The 24,275-nt window shown below is 54.9% G+C and overlaps 2 protein-coding genes across 3 annotated transcripts; one reads left to right on the top strand and one right to left on the bottom strand.

Annotated features, from left to right (window-relative positions):
• Positions 1-30: 30 nt before the first annotated feature.
• THYN1 (thymocyte nuclear protein 1) lies at positions 31-4,590 on the top strand. Of its 2 annotated transcripts, XM_029208365.1 has the most exons (7): positions 44-312; positions 1,666-1,847; positions 2,580-2,648; positions 2,999-3,091; positions 3,595-3,690; positions 3,937-4,087; positions 4,388-4,590. In XM_029208365.1, exons 1-7 carry the CDS (start codon positions 270-272, stop codon positions 4,432-4,434), a joined length of 681 nt encoding a protein of 226 aa, XP_029064198.1. In that variant the 5' UTR covers positions 44-269; the 3' UTR covers positions 4,435-4,590. The 2 variants fall into 2 exon arrangements, with proteins under 2 accessions (XP_029064197.1, XP_029064198.1); XM_029208364.1 differs by lacking the exon at positions 4,388-4,590 and having other exon boundaries at positions 31-312; positions 3,937-4,380.
• A 142-nt stretch (positions 4,591-4,732) lies between these two features.
• On the bottom strand, positions 4,733-23,765 carry VPS26B (VPS26, retromer complex component B). The gene is made up of 6 exons (XM_029208363.1): positions 23,338-23,765; positions 15,503-15,659; positions 11,112-11,276; positions 8,951-9,126; positions 7,382-7,524; positions 4,733-6,989 (listed from the first exon to the last, which is right to left on the bottom strand). The coding sequence occupies exons 1-6, from the start codon at positions 23,558-23,560 to the stop codon at positions 6,843-6,845; spliced, it is 1,011 nt and encodes a 336-aa protein (XP_029064196.1). The 5' UTR covers positions 23,561-23,765; the 3' UTR covers positions 4,733-6,842.
• Between the last annotated feature and the right edge of the window lie 510 nt (positions 23,766-24,275).

The following is a 24,275-nucleotide window of genomic DNA, read 5'->3' on the forward strand; positions in this document are numbered from 1 at the left end:
CTCCCAGGGGCTCCCCGGGGCGCGCGCCAAGACTAGAAAGCGCCGCGGGGACGCTGTGCAGCGCCCTGCGGCGCGCGGGGAGGTGGGTTGGGGTAGCGCTTCGAAGGCCTGCGGACTCGTGGGGGTAGCTGTGATTGAGAGAGAAGACCACCGGGGGCGCTCAGCGGCGGTCTGTGCTAGGCGGACATCCCGGGTGTGGGTAACGCGGAAGGATTCCGCGGGCCCCTGGGCGACGGCGGGACCTTCTATCCTCGGCGCGCGGGGACGCCATGCCGCGAGCCCGGAAGAGGCCGGCGGGGGCCGCGAGGCCAGGTGAGCCGCGCCCGGCTGCTCAGTGCCGCTCACCTTCCGCCCTTGCGCGTGGGGAAAGGCCCGAGTGGGTCGTTTTGAGGTCCGATGTCCCGAGCCGCCCACCAGGCTTATGCTCAGGGCCCCTCTGCTGCTTGCTCGTCCGAGCGGTAGCTGTTTGGAAAGCACGAAAAGTAGCTGGGATACGGGCTGGCAGGCGCTGAGGCCGGTCGTTTACAGTTCCCGCTCCCCGGGGAGCCAGACGAGGAAAGGAAAGGGTCACTGGAGCTGTGAGAGCAGGGAGGGGTTGGGGGGACGCCTTGAGAGGGAGGGGATTTGAGTCTAGCCGTAAAGAATGGGTAGGAACCCGTTGTGTTCACAAGGATGAGTGGCATTCTAGGAGCAGCAGCAAAGCAATGAACGACAGAGAAAGTGCTTTTTCGAGACTGGGGAGGGTTCTGAGTTGCCCACAACACATTGTTAACAGCACACACGGTGTTTACAGTGTGCCGATCAAGTCCAGGGGGACCACCAGGACCCTAGGAAGGTTCCACGTGTTAGACGTCCATCATGATGGCATACGTAGGAGCTTGGACTTGGTTCAGAGGCTGCGTAGGATGGTCGTTTAGTGGATTCAGATAGACCAGCGTGGCAGGCCCTGATGTGTGATCTGGGACACATCTTACAGATGGACAGAACACCTCATAGATTGTGTAGACTGAGTTACAGTGAGGGTGGTAACACATAGGACGTAGGATAAGAATTTTAACAGCTATTAGTTACAAGACACCCACTCTGCTCCAGGCACATTTCCCTCACTCTGTAGGATAAAGTCCAGTCTTGACCATGTCTGCAGAGTCCAAAGTGGCTGTTTTATCCAGCTTTTCTTGGCACCTTCAAGGAGTAGAAAGGAGGCAGGCCACAGAGCATACTGAGCAAGAAGGAAGAAGTCGAGGTGACCTAATAGCTAATATTATTGAGCATTTATGGTAACGCCAGACACTGCTTCAGCCCATTGTTTGTATTATTTAATCATCAAAGCAAGTCCGTGGAGTAGGTGCCTCGTTGGAGAGAACAGCCCCAGCAAAGGCAGAGGAGAGGGTGAGGAAAAGAAAACATTCACTGACTGCTTAATAGATGCCACGGGAGTTATCCTTATCCCACTGAATGGGTAACCCAGAAGATGTCCTGTAAGGTAGGCGTTCTGGTCCCATTTTTATAGATGAGGAACAAGTTCAGCAATGAAGCTGCCACTGTTAGTAACTGACAGCTCCAGAATTTGAGTCCAGCTCTGACTCCAAAGCATGTGCTTTTCCTGCAACAGAACTTTCTCTCTCAACAAGCAAAGTTCTCTTCTTTTTTCTTCTCCTATTGCAGACAAGAAGGGGCCAGGAGGAAAACGTACCAAAACTGAGGACCCAGGGGAGGCATCAGCTAAGGTGGAGAACTCCAGCCTCCAGGAGACTTCAGCCTCTAGAGACTGGGGGAAGAACCTAAGCAGCTACTGGCTGATGAAGTCAGAGCCAGAAAGCCGACTGGAGAAAGGGGTAGATGTGAAGGTGAGGTCCCACACCTGTCTCCAGAGTGCACAGGGGACACCACAGGGTCCCATCACCCACTTCTTACCTTCGAAGGGTAGGAAAAGGTGATAAAGGATATAATCAGCAGGATTTATTGCCATGCACTATCTGTTTTGTGAATCTTCTACTTAGGGCAGGGGTTGGCAAACATTTTCTCTAAAGGGCCAGGTGGTGCTGTTGCAACTCTGCTGGCTGCCATAGACAGACAGTGTGGCTGAGTTCCGATAAAACTGTCAGCAAAATCAGGCATGGGCTAGATTTGGCCTGAAGGCTATAGTTTTCCAACCCCTGATCTAGGCAACATTCAGTCTTAGGTTGCCTTTCTCTTGCCACCTGCCACGCTCCTAGGTATCTCCCTGCCAACAGCTGGTACAAAGGAGGCGAATGTAAATCAAATTTCATAGTAGCCTGGAGAAAATAAAATTAGAGATACTATAGAAGGCATATATAGTATTTTAATAAATGAAATACAGATAGTCAGCAATTACCAGATTATCCACTCATCTAATCCTCTCAATGAGCAAGGCTAACAAGGTAACACAAAGCTAACTTCTACTTGCGCAGTATGAGTGGCTCTGTGAAGAGCTTCCCAGTAAGCTCACATGCCATTCCAGCTGGCAACACCCTATAGGGGAAGGAACTTGTCTGCTTCCATATATTCTTACTGATTGGCCCAGGATTGTTTACTGAATGACCTTATTTCTTGCCCAGTTCAGCATTGAGGATCTCAGAGCACAGCCCAAGCAGACAGCATGCTGGGATGGTGTTCGCAACTACCAGGTAAGCGGGTTAGACAGGACCTCGAGACCCGGGGGGGGGATAAAAGCCTGCTTCCTTCTGACTTATTCAGTAGCAAAATCTCTTGGCCAAGGTTGTTTTTTCCCAGAACCCAAACCTGAAAATATATTAACAAATGCCTTGATTTCTTTGACTGCACGCAGTTTTCAAATGGCCTGTGTTCCAGCCAGTGTCCTGATACAGCTCTGGGTAAAAGGCAAGAATTGAACTGCGGGGTGTGGGGGGAAGCTGTGAAAACCAAAATCTCATCTAATAAAAGCAGACTTGATTTCCAGGGCTAGTGTCTTCTAGCTGGTGGGAGGATAGTTCTTGTTTCTTCTCTGCTGGAACAGGCCCGGAACTTCCTGAGAGCCATGAAGCTGGAGGAAGAAGCCTTCTTCTACCACAGCAACTGCAGAGAGCCAGGCATTGCGGGGCTTATGAAGGTCGGTTGTATAGGCTTAGGTCTGAGTCCATCTCCCTTCATGCAGGTTAGGGAGACAGCGTAGGCAGGTAACCCTCCTCCCCATCCCTGCTGTCTCAGGGACATGTGACAGGACTGCAGCAAGGCAGGCCTTCATTTCAGGCCCCACTGGCACAGACCTCTCCATTTCTGCACCTTGGTCTTTCACTCAAAAACAGGCCTGATGGTAGCTCTTCCAGGCCAGGAGTTACCAGGATAGAATTAACTGTAGGTGGAGAAACAGTGGCACCAATAATAACCTTTAATGTTTGGTTTTAGACTTTTAAGATTTTTGTCAAAATAGGGTTGATTTCCTCTGCTTACCTTAGACTGTGTATTACTTCCAGATATTTGAGCCCTCAGTGGCTCCACAGCGAGACAGATGGGGTAAGAATACGTAGGGTAGGAAATGACAGTTGGACTTGGACTAAAGCCTGGCCATGGAGCCGACTGGACAAATGACTGGAGACTCGGCTTTAATTTCAGATTGTGAAGGAGGCATACCCAGACCACACACAGTTTGAGAAAAACAATCCCCATTATGATCCATCCAGCAAAGAAGACAACCCCAAATGGTCCATGGTAAAGATACTACTATTCTTCCTATTTCACAAAAGAGAAAGGATGGACAGAGAGGGAGGAAGAAGGTCGGGGGTATCTTTAGACCAGGGCACAGAGCCCCGCTCAGTCCGATGAGGTTACCCTGCCTTTGGAGAGAAGGACAAACACCGGCAGCCAGGCCCACAGGACCTCCTGCAAGCAGCTAAAACACAGCAGGCAGAGTCCAGCTGGACGTGCCTTTCTGTCCCATACACTGTTGCCATGTAGGTGGACGTACAGTTTGTTCGGATGATGAAGCGTTTCATCCCACTGGCTGAGCTCAAAACCCACCACCAAGCGCACAGAGCCACTGGCGGTCCCTTAAAAAACATGGCTCTCTTCACCCGCCAGAGACTCTCAGTCCAGCCCCTGACCCGAGGTAAGAACGGCTCTCGCCTTTTGATCACATGCCAGAGTGACCATGAATTCACATGTACTAGCTGGTGAACCCTAGGCACGGTGGTTAAGGTCTGAGTCTGTCTTCCCACCTGTAACTCCCACGAGGGAGGAGCCCCCTCGAGCTGCCCAGGGCAGCTGTGCTCCGCACCTGTCGAAACGCCCCTGAGGGTTCTGGGTGAACGACTACCTGCCTCGTGACTTGAGAAATGCCTGCCATGACTGCCTGTTCAGGAGGAGACACAGACCTAATTCTTCCTCTTCTTCTTGCCCTTTTCGGCAGAGGAGTTTGATTTTATTTTGAGCCTGGAGGAAAAGGAGCCGAGTTAATGGAGACACAGCTCTGCTGAAGTGGGCAAGATGTTGCCCCAAAGTCAAGCTTCCACCAAGACAAAAGAAGGCGTGGGGAACATGCTGGTTGTGTTCACCTGGCGTTGTGTGTAGATGTCGGGTTTGGGTCCTTTTTAATAAAACATGAATGTCTGAGTTGGAGGCGTTTCTTTAAAATCAGCATCGGGGGTAGAATACTCCACTGCACGTTTTTACATCCCCTCGGCCAGATGCAGGGCCCAGTCTGCTGACACCCACTAACATGGATCGTCTCTACACCAGCCTTCCTTAACCGACCCCTGAAGTATCTGGTCCCAGAGTGGGTAAAACCAGCAGTTTCAGGACAAGTTGCCAGACTGGAGTAAAACCAGAATTCCTTTCTCAGCCATGTGCTTGTCTAAAACAGGCATTAATAAAGTGGGTGTCATTGTTCACCAGGGGCCACAGACACCAGGAGGGCAGGTGTCGTGGGTCAGGGCGGGGCGTCTCCCCTTGTGTGCGGCAGGGCAGTAAGAAGAGACCACAGAGTCTGGTGGACCGTGGGCATGATGCCTCCAAGCCCAGGGGCTTGCTTTAATCAGGGAGACAGCTGAAACAGACTGCTTTGTTTAAAACAGTCATTGAAAAGACACACATTGAGAAACTTGTAAACACCGCAGCTGCTCAACCCCAGGCCGCACTGCTTGGTTCAGTCCCTATGCTCTGCCAGGGTGCCAGGGATGGGCCTCCCCTTCCCCGATGCACAAAGAGGCAGAGAATGGGGCAGGGGAAAGAACAGAAGCTCCCGAGAGGACAGAAGCAAATTCTACCTCTAGTTCTCGCAGGAGACAGGCTTCAGGTGTCGGGAAGGTTGGGAAGTGAATCTGTGGTCGGCTGGAAGGCAGAGGGATCGGCGGGTACCTAGTAGTTAAGGGGCCAGCTGTCGTGGGATGCGCCAGAGCCCCAGCTCACGCTCCGGAGAAGGCGAGGGACACAGGAGCTGCCTCTCCCACGCTTAGGCCCCCAACCCTGATAATCCAGGGGCAGTTGCACAGGTGGTCCTGTCCCCACGGGGACTGTCCTTCACACCTGAACCCGGGGTCCAGCCTGGGGGAACCAGCTTCCCTTGCTTGGTTCTTCTGCCCCCAGTCCACCTCGAGCGTCACCCCAAACGCCCTTCCCTCCCATCTCAGCTCTGATCCGTGAGCCCTGCCCAGTCCGAAGCCTACCGCTGTACCAATTTCCGAGGAAGAGACGGGTCCCCGTTTTCCACACTAACTGAAAGATGACACAAGAACCAACCCCTCTGCTTCCCAAACGACAGAGAACTCAGACCACCAACTATTGTACCTGCTGGCCATGGGGGTCTGCTTGGTCTTTCTAGAAGGGAAGCGAGGCCAACAGGAGACAGGAAGGACATCCACACCCTTAACAGGACAGGCGCGGTGCAGTGCAACAGCGGGAGACCCTCTCTAGCATGATGAGAGCGTCCACATACACAGAACACCAACGGTCCTAAGCTCTGGTCAGCCGGCTGGTGGGGAGGATGGCGGCTCAGGAGGCCCTCCCCTTCCCCCCAGCTCGCAGGGTGAGCACAAAGCTTCTACGTGTGAGAACAAGTGCCGGTTCCCAGGAGTGAGATGGGCAGCAGGGAGGCAAGAGGGTCCACTCCCGGGGAGGCGGAGAGAACGGGCCCTTCCCGGACCTCTCCTTGGGGGAAAGATGTCCTCGTTCAGGGGCCGGGGCTGAGGACCTCCGGCCCTCAGGGTTGCCCGCACCAGGCACAGCCACCAAGGTTCACCCGGTTGCCATCCACGGGTGACACAGATGTCTTTGTGCCCAGGGACATCAGCCAAAGGCCCTACCACAAGCTCCCGTTCCATCCAGGACATGACTGACCAGAGTCCCTGGGAGGTGCCCAGTCCCAGCGGTGAGAGAAGGGCCAGAAGGAGGGTGGCTTGTGGAGGCTCCAAAGCACCACATCCGAGACTCCCAAGGAGGCAGCTTCCTGGTCTTGAACCCTCACCGCCAGTTAGAGCGGGGCAGGCGCCACACCCTCTGCCACTCGCTAAGGGACGGGGGAGGGGAGTGTGAGACAGGACCACCCGTGGGACGCACCCCCAGCCCCCAGCTCCTGTCCCGGGAGGCTCAGAGCCCGGCCGCGCTGTGCTCCTGCGGCCCAGGCAGCCCCGCAGCCGGCTCTCCCCGGGACGCCCCCTCTCCCTACGTTCCCATCAGCCACAGTGTCCCAGAGACACTCCCTCCCAACCCCAACCCCTTAGGTTCTTCAGGAAAAAGAATTTACACCAAGAACATTATTTGTTTTCAGGTTGCGAGTAGCGGGTCAGCTGAGCATCTTGCTGCCCCGGCTGCTGGTGCCTGTGGGCCTGGAGCCAGGGTGGGAGCCCAGCAGCTTCCTGGCCCCAGGCCTACTGTCTGCTGCTGCCGTCGGACAGCTGGCCGGGGGTCCGCGCCTCCCCCAGGGGAGCCGTGCCCTCGAAGCGCTGCGAGGCGATGGCTGCCTGGTGGGACATGCTCTTCCGAACGATGTCGCCCTTCCGCCACAGCACCACTTCCTGCAGGATGGGTGGGCGAGGGGGGGGGGCAGGTGACACGTGAGAGGGAGGCCTGGGGAGGGTCCCAGAGGCTCTGCCTTCTCCCGGGAATCTTAGGCAAAAGCCTTCGCTCATATCTCACCAATGACAGCAGCCGTCCACACCTCTGGGCCCCAGCTGCCCGCTGACGGTGTGGCTGGGAGGGCAGAGCAGCCGCAGGGGCTGGGCCCGAGAAAGCAGACTCTGGGCGTCAACTGGGAACCCCCGTCCTTGCTGTGGGGCTCGGGGTAAACTAAGTGGCACAGAGACTAACCAGCTCACCCCCCATCCCCATCCCGTCTGCTTGCCCTGGGCAGGGACGATGCCCTGTGATTCTGTCTGGGCGGCCGGGGCTCTGGGGGCAGCCAGCTCACCTGTTGCTTGAAGTAGCGCCGCTCCTCCTCGTCAATCAGCACCAGGTTGAGGTAGTAGCGCACAGAGAACTTCTTGTTGATGTCCCGCATGGTGGGCGTGAGCTCGTAGCCCGCCAGGAAGAGGCGGATGGGGATGGACTCTCCTGCAAGGGCCGGGCGGGAGTCAGGGCGGGGGCAGGGGGGCCCCACCTTACACCGCGGTGGAGGGGCCGCCTGAGGGGGGGGGTTGGACACCCAAGGCAACGCTTCTGCCTTCGGGGAGGCGCCTGCTGCTGCCTGGTGAGTGTGAACAGCACAAGAATGCTAGGTAAGCATCTTCTGACTCATTTAGAGTGTATAGTTGTTGGGTTTAAGAGCCATTGTCAAACCCCAGCTAACCCACCATGTCACCCAGCAATTCTGATGCCACCTCCCTCCATCCCAATTAGCATAGCCCCCACCCTGTACGCCTCCCCTCTAAGTCGAGTTGGCAGGGTGTGGTGGTCTGGAAAACAGAAAAGCTGCTCTCTGGACCCAGTTCTCTCCACTGACCCGAGGTATGACTCTGAGTAAGTCTGGTGCTTTCCGTGGACTTTCATTTTCTCATGGGGAAAATTATGCTATCAGCCTACATAATATTTTAGATCACTTCCAGCTCTAACACTGTGCCTCTCCTAAGATACGTGGAACAAAATCAGGACAGAATTCTGCTGAGAAAGTCCAAACCTACAGTGCAGCCTAAAGCCAAACACGAACCCTGTTTCACTTCGCACTGTTCTGTGCTCGTCTCGGTGTCCTGTCAGCGCCACTGGGAGGGTGAGCTCAGCCCAGCTGCTCGGATGGGGAAACACGGAACAAGCAGGCAGGATGGCTCAGCCCTGCCCCGAGGACCCCGCTCGTGACGCCCGAGGGCCTGAGAAAGCTATGACACCCCTCCTTCCACGCGGAGCAGACTGGGAAAAAACTGAATGAAACCTCAGCAGCACCAAGCACCGCTGCGTGCGGACTCTTCACCGTCAGCTGCTGCGGGGCCAACAAAGAACGCACACGACTGCTCCTCCCAGCAACCGTGCAACCTCCCCCCGCTCAGCTCCACTCATCCCAGAGGCCGCGCCGGCGCTGTGTGCAGCACGGAAGGGTCGGTCAGGGTGTGTGGACCCGGCGAATGAATTCCGAGCATGCCTCGTTTTACCTGAGCAAGTGAGGACTCTGCTTTAATCTCTTGCCCCTCCCCCCCGCGGCAAAGACATTCAGAATGTCAATAGGAAAGTGTAAACAGAGTGTTCAAACTGTATCTGCTAAACTGGTGCTTTTCAAACGTCTTTTGATTTTTTAAAGACATAACTCTTGAGATTTAAACTGCAGTACAAGCTCAGTCTATAAACGAGGTCCACTCGGACGTCTGCTGGGTGAAGGTGAGCGGGTCCTGAGCTCCACACCCCCGGCCTCCTTTTCTTCCTTCTCGGGACCCACAGTGCACAGTTAGAGATTAAGAAATTACGGGCTACCAGGCCCCCTAACTTTGACAGGATGATCCCTGAAGCCCCTCCAACACTGGGGCCGGGCCGAGGCCACGGGACCGGAGCTCACCTCTCACGGGCGCGCCGTCCATGATCTCGTACTTGGCAATGGTGTCATTCTCGTGGTACACATTGGGGCCCGTGCCTGTCGTTTCCCGCTTGATGATGTCTATCTCCATGTGCTTGATCTTGATCCTCACCAGCAGGAAGTAGATCTTCCCCACAATGACATCTTTCAAGTGGTACCTGCGGAGAGGAAGGTGAGAGGTGCGGCCCCCGCACGTGACAGGCCTCCTGGTTCCAGGAGAGGGCGCTGCGCCCCAAGGCGAGTCCCAACGACCTTCTACACTTGAACCTGCGTCACTTCCCCTCTGCTGTCCCGCCTGCACCTCAGAGCACGGTTCCGTCACCCTCTGCTCAGCGCTTTAACGAGTGCATGTGTTTTAGAGGCTCTGGTGTGAGAGGCTGACCCGCAAGTGTGGGGACCAGGTCCCGGCTCTTCCTCCCGCTTCCAGGAACTGGGCTTTCCCCCCCGGGGCCAGCCGGCAGCAGGGCTGCTCTGTACCAGGTGTGGCCGCAGAAAGCAAACCTTCAACCTAAAGCTCAGGACGGGGGACCTGAGGATTCGAGCTCCCGGATCACAGGGGAGGAGCCCTAGGGAGTGCAAAGAAGACAGATGAAGTGGTGGGATCCGAGGAGGGGCAGACGCGGGTGTGGACCCAGGTTCCCAACCTGCAGGCCTGGGGTCTCCCCACCACTTCACGCCACCTTTCTGCCTTCAGCCTGCCTGGGGAGATGGTGGACGCACAAGGACTGAGGAGAGCAGAACTCTGCTGCTTGCAGCGCGTTAGAAGGAATGCTCAGAGCACAGATTCTCTGGGCATTCAAACGTTTAAAGATTGAACGTTCCTTTGTTCTAAATGAAATCTTACACACAAGAAACACAAAGGAGCCGCGTGTGGTACCCGGGCCCCGCTCCTCCTTCAAGGCACCTTTCCACTGACCTGACCAAACCCCTCATTTTTCAGATGAGAAACCCCAGGTACAGAAGTCTTAGTACCTGCTAACCTGAGCCCAAGTCCTTAGCGGCAGAACGGGACGCTGTCCTAAGGTCCGGGCTCTTCCTGTCTGTTCAGACGGCCTGGCACTCACAGGGCAGCCTGCTCTGCAAGGGCAGGACCCGGTCCAGCCCGTCCAGCCTGTGACACGCCTGTCTCACGCTCACCTTGGTCTTGACTGCACTGCTGGCTGCAGCTGCTTGAGCGCCTTCGAGGTGGCACCCCCTTCACTAGGAGGCTGGGGTGCTGGTGGGCAGGCACTTTGGGGGGGCTCTGTCTCAGGAGGGCCCGTGAGACCCAAGACCATGAGGAGGAAGTGCAGGGGCCTGCTCCAGACTCGCCCTGCCTGTCCTGTAGGGGCCCATCGGGGCCACGCTCAGCACCAGGCCAGGCCAGGCGGGAAACGGCCTTCCCTCCCCCTGTCCTGGGAAGCACGTGTGTTCCCAGCCCTTCACGGGAGAGCCGCTGCTCAGGCCTCCACCCTCTAAGCCTCTGGAGGCCAGGGGGTCTGAGGTGAGGCCTCTCCACGGGGAGAAGCCTCATTAGAGACTCGCGGGGGGGGAGGGTTAGTTCTCTGTGAATAGAAGACACGTTTACTTTTGCATATTTGATTCTCGAACATTTTCAGGAACGTATCATATTAAAAAGAAAGGTGCTTGCAGTACATTTTTGAACTGTCAGCAAGTTTTGTGATTTACAAGCACTTATGTATTTGGATGCTGTAATAGCAGGCACAGTTTAAAACATATATGGCCAGTTAAAATAAAATTACTTAAAGACCTTTATAAAAAGGCATCAGATATTCTTTGTTACAATTCATTTTAATTCAAGGAGGAAGCAGTCAACTTGGCTCTCCTCACTTTGGTTCCTAAAGACTCACTCTATACAGGATACAACTGATAATAGAATGGTATTCTGAGGTTAGTATCAGTAGAAGGAAACAGATGTACCTAGAATCCAAAACAAATACTTTAAAGTTAGTTTCGCTTGACTTTGAAAGACCTCATAGGATGTTTAACTGAAGTTTGCCCTCTTAAGTTAGTACAGTTCAGCTGCAGTGAGATGCAGCTCTTTCCTGACCCGCGACCTCGGCAGGCCTGCACACACATCCACCGCGTTATTTCTGTGGCCGCCCCCACAGGTCACCACCAACCAGCCGGGCCCGACACTCACTTGGATTTGTTGTACTCAAACTCGATGTGCAGACAGTCCTCGATCCCAACCTCCATCTTGATGGAGGAGTTCAGCTCGGGGTACGTGCTCAGCGTGTGGACCACGATGTCCATCTCCTTGACAACGTCGTTGAGGCGGCGGCTGATGGTGGCGCGAAGGAAATACCTGAGGGACGCAGACGTGCGGTGAAGGGCCACTCCCAGCCTCCGGAGCTCACCCCGCAGAGGACCCCTGGTAGAGGTCACCCCCTGGGGCTCTGACTGCTCTAAGCATTCACCGCTGGGCACCCCCTTCCCAGGAAAATGCACTGAGACACAAAATCCTGCAATTACAATTCCAGGGAGATCAAAGGCCCTTCCCCAACCCTCCTCTGAGCCTGAGCTCCGAGGTAAGAGGTGACACCTCTCTCTGTACCTCAAGAGCAGCCTCGCTGCCACCTGCCAGGCACCGTGTACAGCTTCCATTTCTTCAACTAACTCCCGGCTCTTTGGGCACAGGGATCACATACTCTTATGTTTGCATGCTGTTTATTTAACAATATTCGATCAAAGAGCATTTTTCAAGTCCCTCACAGTTAAACAACAGGAATAAGATAATGGAGAAATCAGGTCAGCGATGCATCGCGCACGTTTATTGCCGGGCCTAGAACGGATAAGATGGAGTCTCACGGGGACTCATCGTCCCCTGGGGGAGATGGGCAAATCAACAGAAAAATTAGAACACATGGAAAGTGTCCATTCAGAGGCAGGAATCAAGTGCTGTGGGGAGAGAGGGGTGCCTTCAGGAGGAGCAGGCCTTAGAACTAAAGCAACAGAGGTGGGAGAGCCCCAGGTCTGAACAAGGATGGTATCCGGCTAAGCCTAGGGTCCTGGGACACGTTAGAAAGAGGGAGAGACACAGCGCTGAAAGGCAGTGAGCCATGCCTGACCGCCAGTCAGCCCTTCAGTGTGGCGCCCCCCGCACCCCTCGTCCCCTTAACTCTGTGCGGCCCTCTAACAAAGCTGGGATGGTAGGCCTTGGTGGGGACCTTGGTGGCCCTCCTCTGCGGCCTCACCACCCCCCAGCCACCCTCTCCTTCCTGCTCCCTCCACACAGCCCCAGACGTGGCTCCAGCCTGCCCTACGGCTCAGGCCCTCAAGCCCCCACGCCCTGTGGAGCGGGGCCTGGCAGCAGTGTAGAAGGGAAGGCTCCACAAAGCTTCCAGCTGCTCGAGCGCCTCTCCTGCGCCAGCAGTCTGGAGGCGCAGGGGACTCACCCCGGGGCGTGTCTGCCACATAATTGCTCTGAAGAGGGACATGGGGATCTATACTTTTTAAAGCCCCCCCCCCCCGCCAATGATTCTAACACAGGACCCTTGGTAGAGAACTACTGTCTGGCATCCTGATGCTTCAACTTCCCAACTTTCTCAACACATCCAATCTCTCTCCAGCTAAAGCTTCTTCCTGAGTTTATAAAAAGTCCCAAAGCCATCAATCCCCAGGACACTCCCCAGGGCCCACACTCTACCTTTCCTCAGAGACAGCTGCCCCGGGGGTCCTGTTCTAACCCTGCAGCTTCGCCCCCAGCCCCTACGCCTCGCCCCAGCTTCCATCTCTACCACCCAACAGGAGCTGCCCTCCCAAAGGGAGCACAGGGCTCACAGCTGCCAAGTCCAGGGGCTTTTTTTTTTGGCATCAGCTCTGCATTAGAGCGTAAAACACTCCCTTCTCATTCAAGCATCACCCCACTCCTCCTCCGTCCCCAAGAGTCCCAGTAGGTCCCGGGCTCTCCTCTCCCACAGCTCCCCTCCTGGAAAAACCTATCAGTTACCACCTCTGAGCAGGTGATTTCTGACAGTGCATTCCTCTGTCCTGAGTGACAGGCTTGCATTTCCAATCGTCTGTTCTGCCAGTGCTTCAAACTCCTCCCTGGAACTGGATGAATCGCCTCACAGGTCATCTCCTCCTCCTGATGGCCCTATGTCTGCATCTCCACTCAATGGTCAATTCTGCTGGCGTCTATTAAATTCCTTGTTTTCTGCCTGTTCCCATGGTGTCCACTAAAGGAAAACTCAGGACCTCACACAAGCCTTCCCACAGCCTTGACCCAACACTCCACCCACCCATCAAATATGACATAGTGACTTCAATCTTCTAACAGAACCACCGCCCTGCCTAAAAACAAAGGAAAAGGAGTCCAAAATAATCTTTTCATGTTTCCCCTCTGCCTGTAATAAGACACAAGCCCTTAATCTGGAACTTACATCTTCCATTAACTAATGTTCCCGATTTTACCTCCTTTCTCAGCATGAATCCGAAAGTCTTTGTCTAATTTAGACAGTAACACTTTTCTTTCATTGTGATAAAATACAAAATACAGGGTGCAGAGCATGCACCCCAAAACATGCCACTCTGGCACGAGGGTTCTATTGAGCTGAAAGCAACAGGGAAACAGTGCACACAAGACAGACTCCGGGGCCCTCTCCACCAGGAGAGGCTGCGCAGCCTGGGAGCTGCTGGGGGTGCCGCCCATAGAGCGTTCCTCACCAAAGCAAGCCTCTCCCCGTGCTTCCCACAACTCGAGCCGCAGGGCCCTTTCTCTGCCTCTTCACTTCTCTGTTAAGATGCTGCATAAGCCCAAGTTCAACTGCCCCTCAGTCACCGGGCAGAGCTCAGGTGGGAGCACAATGCACACGGGAATACAGCTGCTTGCTTGCCTCTGGCCAATCCGTCTTCCATCCGTCCGATTTGCAGAGCCCCCGCCAATGAACCTGACATGGTGGAGGGAAAAGTTTTTTCTTCCCCTCCAATATATATAACACAATGTAACCATTTTTACGTGCACAGTTCAGTGGCATTAAGTACACTCAAGGTGCTGGGCAGTGGTCACCACTGTCCATCTCCACGTGTTCACCTTCCCCAACTGAAACTCTGCCCCATCAACCACTAACTCCCCAGCCCCTTTCCCCAGCCCCTGGCAACCACCATTCTACTTTCTACCTCTATGATTTTGACTATCTAACTGCTTAAAAAAGTGGAATCAGTATTTGTCTCTTTGTATCTGGCTTATGTCACTGAGAACAATGTTCTCAAGGCTCATCCATGCCGTAGCAGGTGTCGGGATCTCCCCCTTTTCAAGGCTGAATACTATTCCACTGTGTGGATACACATGTTGTTCATCCACTCATCTACTCATAGACACTTGGGTTGTATCCATTTTTTGGCTATTGTGAATAATGCTGCTACAAATGTGAGTATACATAAATCTGTTTGAGTCCTTGCTTTCACTTCTTTGGGATTATACACAGAAGTGGAATTGATGAATCATACGGTAATTCTATTTTGAAGAAGCACCATACTGTTTTCAACACCTTTCTTTCTGACATAAGAACATTTATGAGAAGTCCACTGCAAAACATCAAATTCAATAGCAATAAGCCCCAAGCCCAGCTTAAGTGATGACTAGATACTCCTCACTGTTGCTGCCCTTCTGAGTGCAGTCACGCAACGCTGCTGAAGTGGGGCAGCACCAGTGCTTAGACCTCTCTGCACAGGCTGGAAAGGAGAGCCTGCAGCCCCTCTTCTGACAGGAGAGGCGAGAGCTTGCAGTAGCCCACACCATGCCACATGCAGGCCTCAGGTGACACCCAAGACCTGGAGCCAGGCGCGCAGAGTGACATCACATACCCCGGAGGCCATGTAATCAGTCCCCCCCTGCAGAGTTTCCAAGACTGGAACAAGGAAAACAATCCCATGTACTTAAAAGGTGTGTATTAATGTTTTAAAACTTGTCCTACTGTGTTACGTTTTACTCCCTCATTGTCCCAAAATATGGAGAGGATGGGCCTAGGATTAGAATCCAAATCTATGACCCACTTCTCAAGTGACAGAGCTCAGGACTCCGCCACCATCTCGTGCAGAGCTGGATGAGCATCAGTGGCCCTGAGGCCCAGCCAGGGGTGTGTGAAAGCCGAGTGTCCAACTTCCGGGAACTTTCAGAATCAGCTGTTAATCACAACATTTAAAATTAAATTATAGACACGTGCAATCAAGTGAATTATATTAAGAACAAAGGTAACATCCTAGCTATTCTGGCGTGTCACAGTCCTCTCTGCTCCTGGGCCGGGGGTGGTGGTGGTGACGTCTGGTGTCTGTGCAGCAGCGTGCTGTCGAGGGGCGGGTGCATACCTCTCAACTCTGCACTCAGGGGCGCTGGGTCAGTGGCTCGAAAGTGGCCACGGTGGGGATACCGACACTCCAGAAATGGACAGACAAGCCAGGAGCACTCCTCCTGGAGGGAGGCCCACTGCACAACCCCCGCCCCGCAGCACACCTTCCCTACAGCCACACAGAGCCTCAGAAACGGGATAGTCAGGGTCCGTCCACACGGGGCACCCTGGGGGCGCCACTTACCGCAGCTTCACGTTCTGCCCAGTGTAGGACTCATAGGGCTTCTCCACGTGGGTGAACTCAAAGTCGAAGGCCTGCGACTGGGTGACCTCTCCGGGCCGGGCCAGGTCCTTCACCAGGGACACGAACTCGTGGTGGTTCCCGCGGTCGTAGTAGAGTTCTGCAGGGAGAGCATCGACTACCTCTACCAGACCCTGAGCTATGTGGCCCGGCGAGGGGGCTCCCAGCTACAGGAGCCTCCCGCCAACACACAGAGCCTCCAGTCTGGTTTATGGCTCCCTCGCTTCCTGCCCTGCCCCTGCACTGCAGCCCAGAACCCTGGGTGCCCTCTCCCACCCCTTCCAAACACCCTGCGTAGAGACCCTGTCCCTGGAGCACAGCCAGAACCCGACATACTCCTGCTCCAGGGCACCGGGCAGCACCCGTGAGGGACACACCAGGGGGACTGCGATCAAAACGCCACATCTCCTAAAACACATTTAAAACTACTTCTAACTTTGGAAAGCATATTCATAGTTATTCAGTCACATCATCCTCATAACCACCTTGTGAGATAGCTAGGACGGCCCTATCACCCATTTAACCGACAGGGAAACTGAGGCACAGTGGGGTCGGTGACTGGCCTAGGGTCCCAGGTCTCCCGCTGGACTGCGTCTACTTCTAGGACCTGGCAAAATGGGGGTAGCGACGTAACGCACTCCAGGTGTTGTGAGCACGGGACGAGGTGATGCAGGTAAAGGACTTGGAGTGGTACTTAAGAGACGGCAAATGCTCCAGAAGTATTAGCTGCCTCTGCCGTTCAGAGAGGAGTCCATGTGGCCGACGGGACACAGGGGCTGTAATGATGCCCCACGTCTAAGCTCAGGGTCCCCAGACTTCTGTGAACATCAGAATCACCGGGGGCTGTGTTAACACACAGACGGCTGGGCCCCACCCCTAGTGTTTTTGATTCCGGGGGTCTGGGGTGGGGCCTGAGAATGGACATTGTTAACAGACTCCCAGAGATGCTTCCTGCTGGTCCAGGGACCACAGACTGAGGAGCACTGCTCTTCACCCGTCCTCCTCTGGAAACAGTTCTGCTGTTTATTATGAGTCATGCCACCTATTTGTCCTAGGTTATATATGCCTGTTTGTACTCTGCTATGTGTTAACTTTTGCTCCAGGCGTGGTCGTTAGAGATAAGGCCTATGTCCCCAGCTTCCTGGCACCCCCAGTTCCTGGCTGTGCAGCAGGGACACTTAATACCGACTGTGACCCTGCGTGGCCACGTTACAGTCAAGGGACCACCCGTGGGCACCCTGCAGCAGGACAGGCAGCAGGCAGTGTACTCTCGTCGCTTCTGCTGTTGGCTGCCTGGGGAGAGACAGGGCCACAGGGAGGCGTGCCTGGGACAACCGCCCGCCAGGCCTGGCCTGCCTCACTGGAGCACAGTGCTCCAGCTCTCTCCGAGCATCCGGGGCTAGGGCGGACCCCAGACAACAAAGGTCTGAGCCCCCCAGGATCAAAGCCTTCTTGGGCTCAAGAAACCAGAGCTCTTGCCTCCCAGAGCCAACACAGTGTCCAGGCCTGCCATGGGGACACTCGGGAGGGGAACGTGATTCCAGGGGTGCTTTCGGCCTTGCTGCCCTGGCCGCTGACCCTGACAGCGCCACCCCCAGAGCCTCTTCTCCCCAGGCAGCGAGGCATCGGAAAGCGCAGTGGGCTCTGTCCTAAGGTGTGTCCAGCTTGAGAGGAAGCAGCAGTGCAGTCAGTCCCCAGCCAGCGCTGCTGCTTCTGTATGCACACCCAGTGCACCCTGTGAGCACCGTTTGTGCTCATTTCCTACCTAGTTACGCTTCGATCCACCTTACGTTACAAACAATCCACCTTCTCTTCCAAACACCAAGTGGAATCAAGCAGCAGGCAGCGCTCTGGGTAGGGAGTGATGACCAACAAAGCCGCCAAAGGGGGAGGGCAGTTCAAACCTTCCGGGCAGGGGGTGCTGGGGAAAGGTGAACAGCCATCCCTCGTTTTGAAATCCAACAACTGTATCCCCAACCAAGGTAAGGAAGTGCAGTGACCAGGTAGGAACAGAGCCAGTGGCCAGCCTGTGACAAAGGCCCGTCCACTCACTCTTGCTGGTCCTTTGCTACTGGAGTCTCTGTTGATGGGCACTGACCCCTTAACTGGGGAAAGTGGTGCCTCCGTTCCCAAGCACTGGATTCTGCCATAGTTTCAGGGGACAGAAGCAGGCGGAACAAAGCCCCAGTGTCTGTGAACTTTAAGTGGGAAATCCCCGAGTCAAGAGAAAGATGGGAAGAGAAGGATGGAAAAACACACAAATGTGCTCACACAGCCTCAGAGGCAACATGAGAAACAAACCAGAGAAGGATCCACAGTGTTCACAGAGCACTCAGACCGCTGGCACCAGGGGTCCCAGCAGAGAAGCCGGGCTGGGACCCCCCGGGGGGACAGGGCCTTCCTGCCTGGAGGCATGTCCTCCCAGGGCTTCCCCGCCTCCCCCCAGACATCATGAAAGAGTGGCCAGTGCATAGTCTGAGTGGGGCTTGACTGGGCTTTTTAATGTACACTTTATAAGCCATCTGCAAGGCTTCTGGAAACATTGTGGGGCAAAGGGGCAGAAATAGCAGCCGTACTTCACTACGTGCCAGAAAGTCTGGTTTCCTCTTGCATAAATTAAAACAGAAAACCCAAGACTGTTCTAGCAGGAGGTCTGCCCTAAAGAGACTGTCAACTGCCTCTTTCTTCCCAAGTTACCCTGAGTTCTCCCCAGCCTCAAAAGCCCACAGGAACCAGCCATTTCAAGCCAGAAGGAGGAACTGACCGGTTCTTTCTTAAGGTAACTTCCCAGTCTCCGTCCAACAGGAGGAAATGACTTCTGTAGTCAGGATGTTTTCACCGAAACTTGCCACCAATGGCTGAGGAGTGAATTTGCCACTTCGGAAGGAAAGTGAGCCAACTCTGCCCCACGGGGTCATCCCGTGAAAGGTGCCCTGAGACTCGCTGCTGGGCTAGGCTTCACGCTGGTCTTGGAAGAAACCTAAGCCAACCAGGGCAAAAAGACCTCTTTCAAACAGCCTGCTCTTTCCAGCTGCTGTCTGCTGACTGGCCACCTGGTCAAGATTCACGCTCGCCACGTCCACTTGGACCTCCTGGGCCTGGTAAGCCTGCGGGAGCAGTAACGTCTCTGGGCTGCCCGTGCCCAGCCAGCCGCTGCTCTACTCCAGGCCCTGCAGCAGACTGTGAGTAGGTGAGAATCAGTGTGCCTCTCCCTTGGCACTCACGGCTTCATGAATTAAAATACAGAAGGCCTCCAGGGTCTTACCAGCACAGGCTCGACTGGGGCTGATGGGTTTAGATTCACCCAGTGGCATTATTTTAAAAACCTTAAAAAAAAAAAATCCAGAAGTTCTCTCTCTGGCTTTGGAGTGCAGGGGTATTCAGGTCCTCCCTCCTCTGCAAGTGTGACTGTCGAATTACCTTTGGTTTATTTAACCCCATCCATCTCCAAGGTGGCCTGACACCCTCCACAAGTGTTCCCCCAATGATTCCACCTAAAAAATGGTCTCTCCACCTTCTAATTACAGAACTTCCCTCAATACTCCTTACATGCCACACTGTGTTCTTCTAAAAACATGGGCCATCGAGTGACATGGGGGGTGCCCCCACCACACATTTGCTGGTGTTGTTGGAACACAGACCAAGCCGCTGGGAAGTGCACAGTAGACACAGGAAGAATCCCAACATGGCTCAAAAACTTCAGGAGGAGGACAGAAAAATGCACACAACAGGTGGATGAATCAGGGGCAACACCTGAGCTGTCGGTGCAGAACTGAATGGGGGCCTGACAACTCTTAACTCCTTATGTTAAGAGAGAAATCACAAGGCCTCTAGAATAATGGTGGAAGAAGGGCTTCAGTCAGCCAGGGGAGGTCAGGGAAAGCTTTCTGACGGATGTCATGCCTGCTGGGCTTTAAGAATGAGTGAGAGCTTGGGTGGAAGGCCATTCTTTGCAGAAGGATATTTATATACAAAGGGAAGAGGCCAAGACCCCTCTAGAAGGAACATGATACTCTGAGGAAAGCACACGTGGCAGGAGTGAAGGGTCGCAGAGACTCGGCCGGAGAAAGGCAGAGGCAGCTTGGGAAAGAGCTGGATGACTTCTCCCCTTCAACCGGCAGGGAGTCAACAAGAAGAATTTTAAGGAGGTGACTGACCATGTCAGCACTGACGTTTAGAAAGTTCACTCTTACAAAAGATGAACTGAAAGAAAAGGCAAACAAAGGCAGGAAGGCCAGTCAGGCTGCTACACACAGAAGCATCAAAGTTAGCAGCATCGAGAGCAGAGAGGAAGCACAGACTCGAGATACCCTAGAGAGCCGCTGGAGAGGACCCAAACTGAGACGCCAGTTGGACGCGTAGGAGGGGGAGGGAGGGGCCTCGAGGACTCCCGGATTTCTGAGGCTGGATGGACCCAGGTGACGGGCCAGAGTGGAGAAAACAGGAGAAGCAGCAGGGCTGGGGCTGGAGCAGGAAGAGAAAAAGGTTTCTGGTTTGGATGCATCTTTGAGGGACCTGAGGGGTATCCAGCAGGGGACTCTAGCAGACGGTTAGAAACCCAAGCGCGAAACTCAGCGGAGAGTTCTGGTGAGGACCAAGGATCGGGAGCCATCGGAGTCTAAGAGGACACTGCGATGGTGGGTGTGGATGAGGTTGCCAGAGCAGCTGATAGTGTGAGAAGGGCCAGCAGGCAGAAGGCCCCCTTCCTGCCCACCTCCCAAACCAAGACCGAGACAGGAGCCTTTCTGAGCGGGGGCTGGGCCGCTGTGAGGAATGGGGTCTGAAGAGGACCGATGCAACGCTCACCAGACAGCTGTCTCTGCCTGGACTCCGGGGAGACCCTTCCACAGGTTTTCCCTCGGGCGAGCGTGCCTGCTGGGAGAACACACCGGGCAGGAAGTGCAGGGAGGCTGGCCTGGTGTGAACAGTCCTGTGGGCTGTCGGCAGAGGAATCAGGGCTGACGTTTTAAAGGTCCGGCCCCTGGAAACGTCTGGATGGATCCAGCTTAACAGGGATTATGAGTGTTTGTGATGAGTGCCAAACCCTGCATTTCACGTACGTTGATGATCTCTAGTAGTCCTCATGAGACCCTTTCGAAGTCTGTACCTTATAAACGGAGCCTTATCTAACCTAAATAACCCTCTGCTTGACCCTCAATCATGCACCAGGCTGTCCTTCTACAGAACGCACAGGCAGGACACATACACTTTCTTTTTTTTTTTTTTTTTTTTTTTTTCCTGGTACGCTGGCCTCTCACTGCTGCGGCCTCTCCCATTGCGGAGCACAGGCTCCGGACGCGCAGGCTCAGAGGCCATGGCTCACGGGCCCAGCCGCTCCGCGGCATGTGGGATCTTCCCGGACCGGGGCACGAACCCGCGTCCCCTGCATCAGCAGGCGGACTCTCAACCACGGCGCCACCAGGGAAGCCCCATGGACACATACACTTTCATCAGCAGGAAAAAGAAATTAATCATAAGGATAGGAATGTTAATTACATAAACCACTTCATTTTCAAGCTGTGGAACTCTTCCCAGAAACTCTTCCCAGGAAGCAGGGAAGGAAGGAAAGAAAGAAGGAAAAAAGAAGCAAATCCAAGAGACTATGGTTTGTAAGAAGAAAAGTTCTGAGTGAAACCGACAAGGAAGGTGTCCAGAGCACAGTGACATCGCCGTTCTTACCGCCGTCCAGCTGTAGGACCATCCTGTGTGTCATCCGTACAGCCAGACCTTAGAGCCCGACCGAAGTTCCACCCACTTCATGCAGCATCAAGAAAGCAACGAAGAAGAAAACCACACGACCACAACCACGGGGAACTTACTCACCAGCCTCGCTCCAGTGCCGAGGTCAGTTCACAGAGCCTCTCAGGTACAGGAGACAAATACACCACACTCTGCACAAAGCCTGGTCCCTACACATCTCAACAAGGTGATTGTTATTATCCTTGTCTTACAGGTGAGAAAGCTGAGGCTCAGAGAGGGGTACAGCTTCCCCAAAGCCAAGGGTGGACTCAGCCCAGAGTGCTCAGGGGCCCAGGGAGAGTTATCAATGGAAGCAACAAAAGGTTCTTAGAAATCTGAGCAGGGCTGCTGTCCTGGGATGCCAGGAGACAGACAAGAAGGCAGGGCAGGGACGGCACCTCGTCAACTCCCTTTCATTCAGACTGCAGGGAGGCCTTGCCAGTGTCCCCCCTGAACAGCTCATTTCACAACTGCTGGGGCACAGGGGGGCAGGGGACGCTCTGGTTACCTTTCATGTATTGGCGAGGTGTCACCCCCTGGAATGATGGTACAGACACTGGCTAGACATGCCTGTCTGCACTCGCATTGCAGAACCAAAGAATCCAGCAATAACCTTAAAGCTACGACGTAAAAATACTAATTCTAAGTAGGCAAGGACTTCTCCACTTCTTACATCTTACGCCTAGCACAGAATGCTGCGGGTTCATCCTGTCTACCCAGTGGCTCTTTGCTAGGAGTGAGTTTACCTTACACGGATATAAGACATTCCTGTGGTTCTAGTATCTGGCGGGTAGAGGCCGAGGAGGCTGTTAAACACTCACCCACAACAAAGAATGATCAGGCCCACAATGTCGACAGCACTGCTGTTGAGAAACCCTATCCAAGCCGGAAGCAAGAGAGCAGAGCGTCTGAAACTCACTCTTCAGCTCCCTTTCAGGCCACTCGTATTCTGGGTTTAAAGTAACAACAAACAGGTTCCTATAGGATCAGCCAGCCTTCAACCTGATTTCCTTTTCTCAAACACCAGAAGCCAATACTCCAGGCTGAGCACTGGGCTGCAGAGGCAGGCCGCACGGCCTTTTCCCAGGGCTCCAGTATTTCCTGCCTCTGTAAAAGGGGAGCAAGATTCTGTGCAGGGCTCTCAGGGACTGACAGTGAGCATTCAACGAGCTTTCGCAGGAAATCCCGCCCCCCCAACAGGGCCAGATGTGCAGAGCCTGGTATGGGGTATGAATTCTCTGCCAGAGGTCTTTTCAGGCCACATGGGTATTTACTGTGACTCTACCCCTGAACGAATGACAATGACAATTTATTTCAGAAGCACCTGCGAGTTTTAATAAACACAGAGTCCAAAGAGAACTGGAAACAACCCCGTGCTGACTGGCAGCTCTCAGATCTTTGGTACAGCTACTGCCTTTTATTGTCTAGTTGTAACTGCTAACACTCATGTTGGAAGAGTGTTAGAGCCTTGAGAAATTGTGACCACTTAATTTGGGTCTTAGGAGCATCATTTCTTTAAGAAGATGAGTCTGCTGAAGGCTAGGTTCTAATCAAGAAGTCTAAGGGATGCCGGCTGGGTGGACAGAGGGCTGACGCTGGAGCCCGCGGGGCTGCTTTCTCAAACAGCTCCCGGTGAAGGTGGGATGTGAGAGGCGGGCGGGACACAGGTACTAGAAAGGGGTGGACTGGCCGCGGGACTCGGTGGCCACGACCTGCGGGCGGGCCCAGCAGCACCGAAGGCCGGGCAGGAACAAGGAGCCCGGATCCCGGGTGGGCAACAAGGCTGCGCGGCCTGAGGCGGGGGAAAGGGGATACGGAGTCGAAGTAATGGGGGCGGGGGTTAGGAAGCAAGGGTTAGGGAGCAGGGTCAAAGGTCGGGGGTCGTGTCAGGGACCAGGGGTTAGTGAGCGGGAGTGGGGGGGTGTCAGATGCGAGGTCAGGGGTCGGGGTCAGGGTTGGGGGTGGAGGACAGGGTCGGGGACCGGGGCACGGGGGCGGGGGCAAGGAGCGGGACCGGGTGGGGTGGATCCTGCACTCACCAATCTGACCGATGAACTCGACCTTGATGCCCTGGTGCTCCAGCCGCTTGTTGGGGTTCTTGAGCGCCAGGCTCACCTTCCCGGACACCGTCTCCCCGTCGTAGAATAGGAAGTACTTGTCCTTCTTCCCATCCTCCGTCTTGTGCTCGGCCCGCTTCCTGCTGTCCGCATCGTTCAGCAGGATGTCCACATCCACGCTCTGCCCGAAGCCGAAGAAGCTCATGTCCCCGCCGGGCCGGCCGGGCCTGGGAAGGCCGGAGGGCTGGACGCGGCGCCGACGCCCGCGCTCGCCGGGCCGGCGCGGTTCCGGGGGCAGCGCAGAGCAGGCGCGAGGCACCCGCCCGCCGGTGCTTGCGGCACCGACCAGCCAGCCAGCCGCCCGGCCCGGGAGCAGCGCCCGCCGCTTCCGCCGCTCAGCCGGACGCGCCGGACTCGCCGCGCGCATGCGCACGCCCCCGCCTCTCCTGCTCGGCCGCCGAGCCTCCGGCGGAGTGCGCGCTGCGCATGCGCGCCGGGAGAGGGCCGCTCGGCTTTCCCGCAGTTGACATGGCGGCCAGGGCTTCTTTCCGGATCTCCGGCCAGATGTCCCGTAAAATTCAGAACTAAAGATGTCCTTTCTGAATGCCTTGTTTTGCTTTTCCTTTATTTAGTTCGGTAAACGGTAGGCCGCCACCCACACTCGAATGTGTACACCTTCGATGCTGTCTGAAGGGTAAACGCGGCCCTTTGACACGCACGCGAAATGCCGCTTGACAGGGGGCAGAGGTGACAATTACAACAAAAAAGTATCCTGCCTCAGATTCTCTTCAGAGTGTCCCCATTTAGAGAGACGGGGTAGGAAGGACATTCGATTTAGCTCTTGACCCCCCAGTTCCGAGGAAAAGCTGAAAACGACACCCGACCTCGGCTGCGTGGGTGGGTTTGGGCCCGCCTCACCC

Source organism: Monodon monoceros, unplaced genomic scaffold (assembly GCF_005190385.1).
Source record: "Monodon monoceros isolate NGI ecotype Baffin Bay Population unplaced genomic scaffold, NGI_Narwhal_1 Super_Scaffold_7, whole genome shotgun sequence".
Taxonomy (NCBI): Eukaryota; Metazoa; Chordata; class Mammalia; order Artiodactyla; family Monodontidae; genus Monodon; species Monodon monoceros.

Excerpts from the sequence above, each read along its gene's own strand:
- THYN1 (XM_029208364.1), top strand. The coding sequence starts at position 270 with ATGCCGCGAGCCCGGAAGAGGCCGGCGGGGGCCGCGAGGCCAG. Across the intron at positions 313-1,665 it reads GGCGGGGGCCGCGAGGCCAG|ACAAGAAGGGGCCAGGAGGA; the intron begins GTGAGCCGCGCC and ends CTCCTATTGCAG. Across the intron at positions 3,092-3,594 it reads GCATTGCGGGGCTTATGAAG|ATTGTGAAGGAGGCATACCC; the intron begins GTCGGTTGTATA and ends CTTTAATTTCAG.
- VPS26B (XM_029208363.1), bottom strand. The coding sequence starts at position 23,560 with ATGAGCTTCTTCGGCTTCGGGCAGAGCGTGGATGTGGACATCCTGCTG. Across the intron at positions 15,660-23,337 it reads CGAGTTCATCGGTCAGATTG|AACTCTACTACGACCGCGGG; the intron begins GTGAGTGCAGGA and ends CTCTCCCTGCAG. Across the intron at positions 7,525-8,950 it reads GGACGGCGCGCCCGTGAGAG|GAGAGTCCATCCCCATCCGC; the intron begins GTGAGCTCCGGT and ends CGGCCCTTGCAG.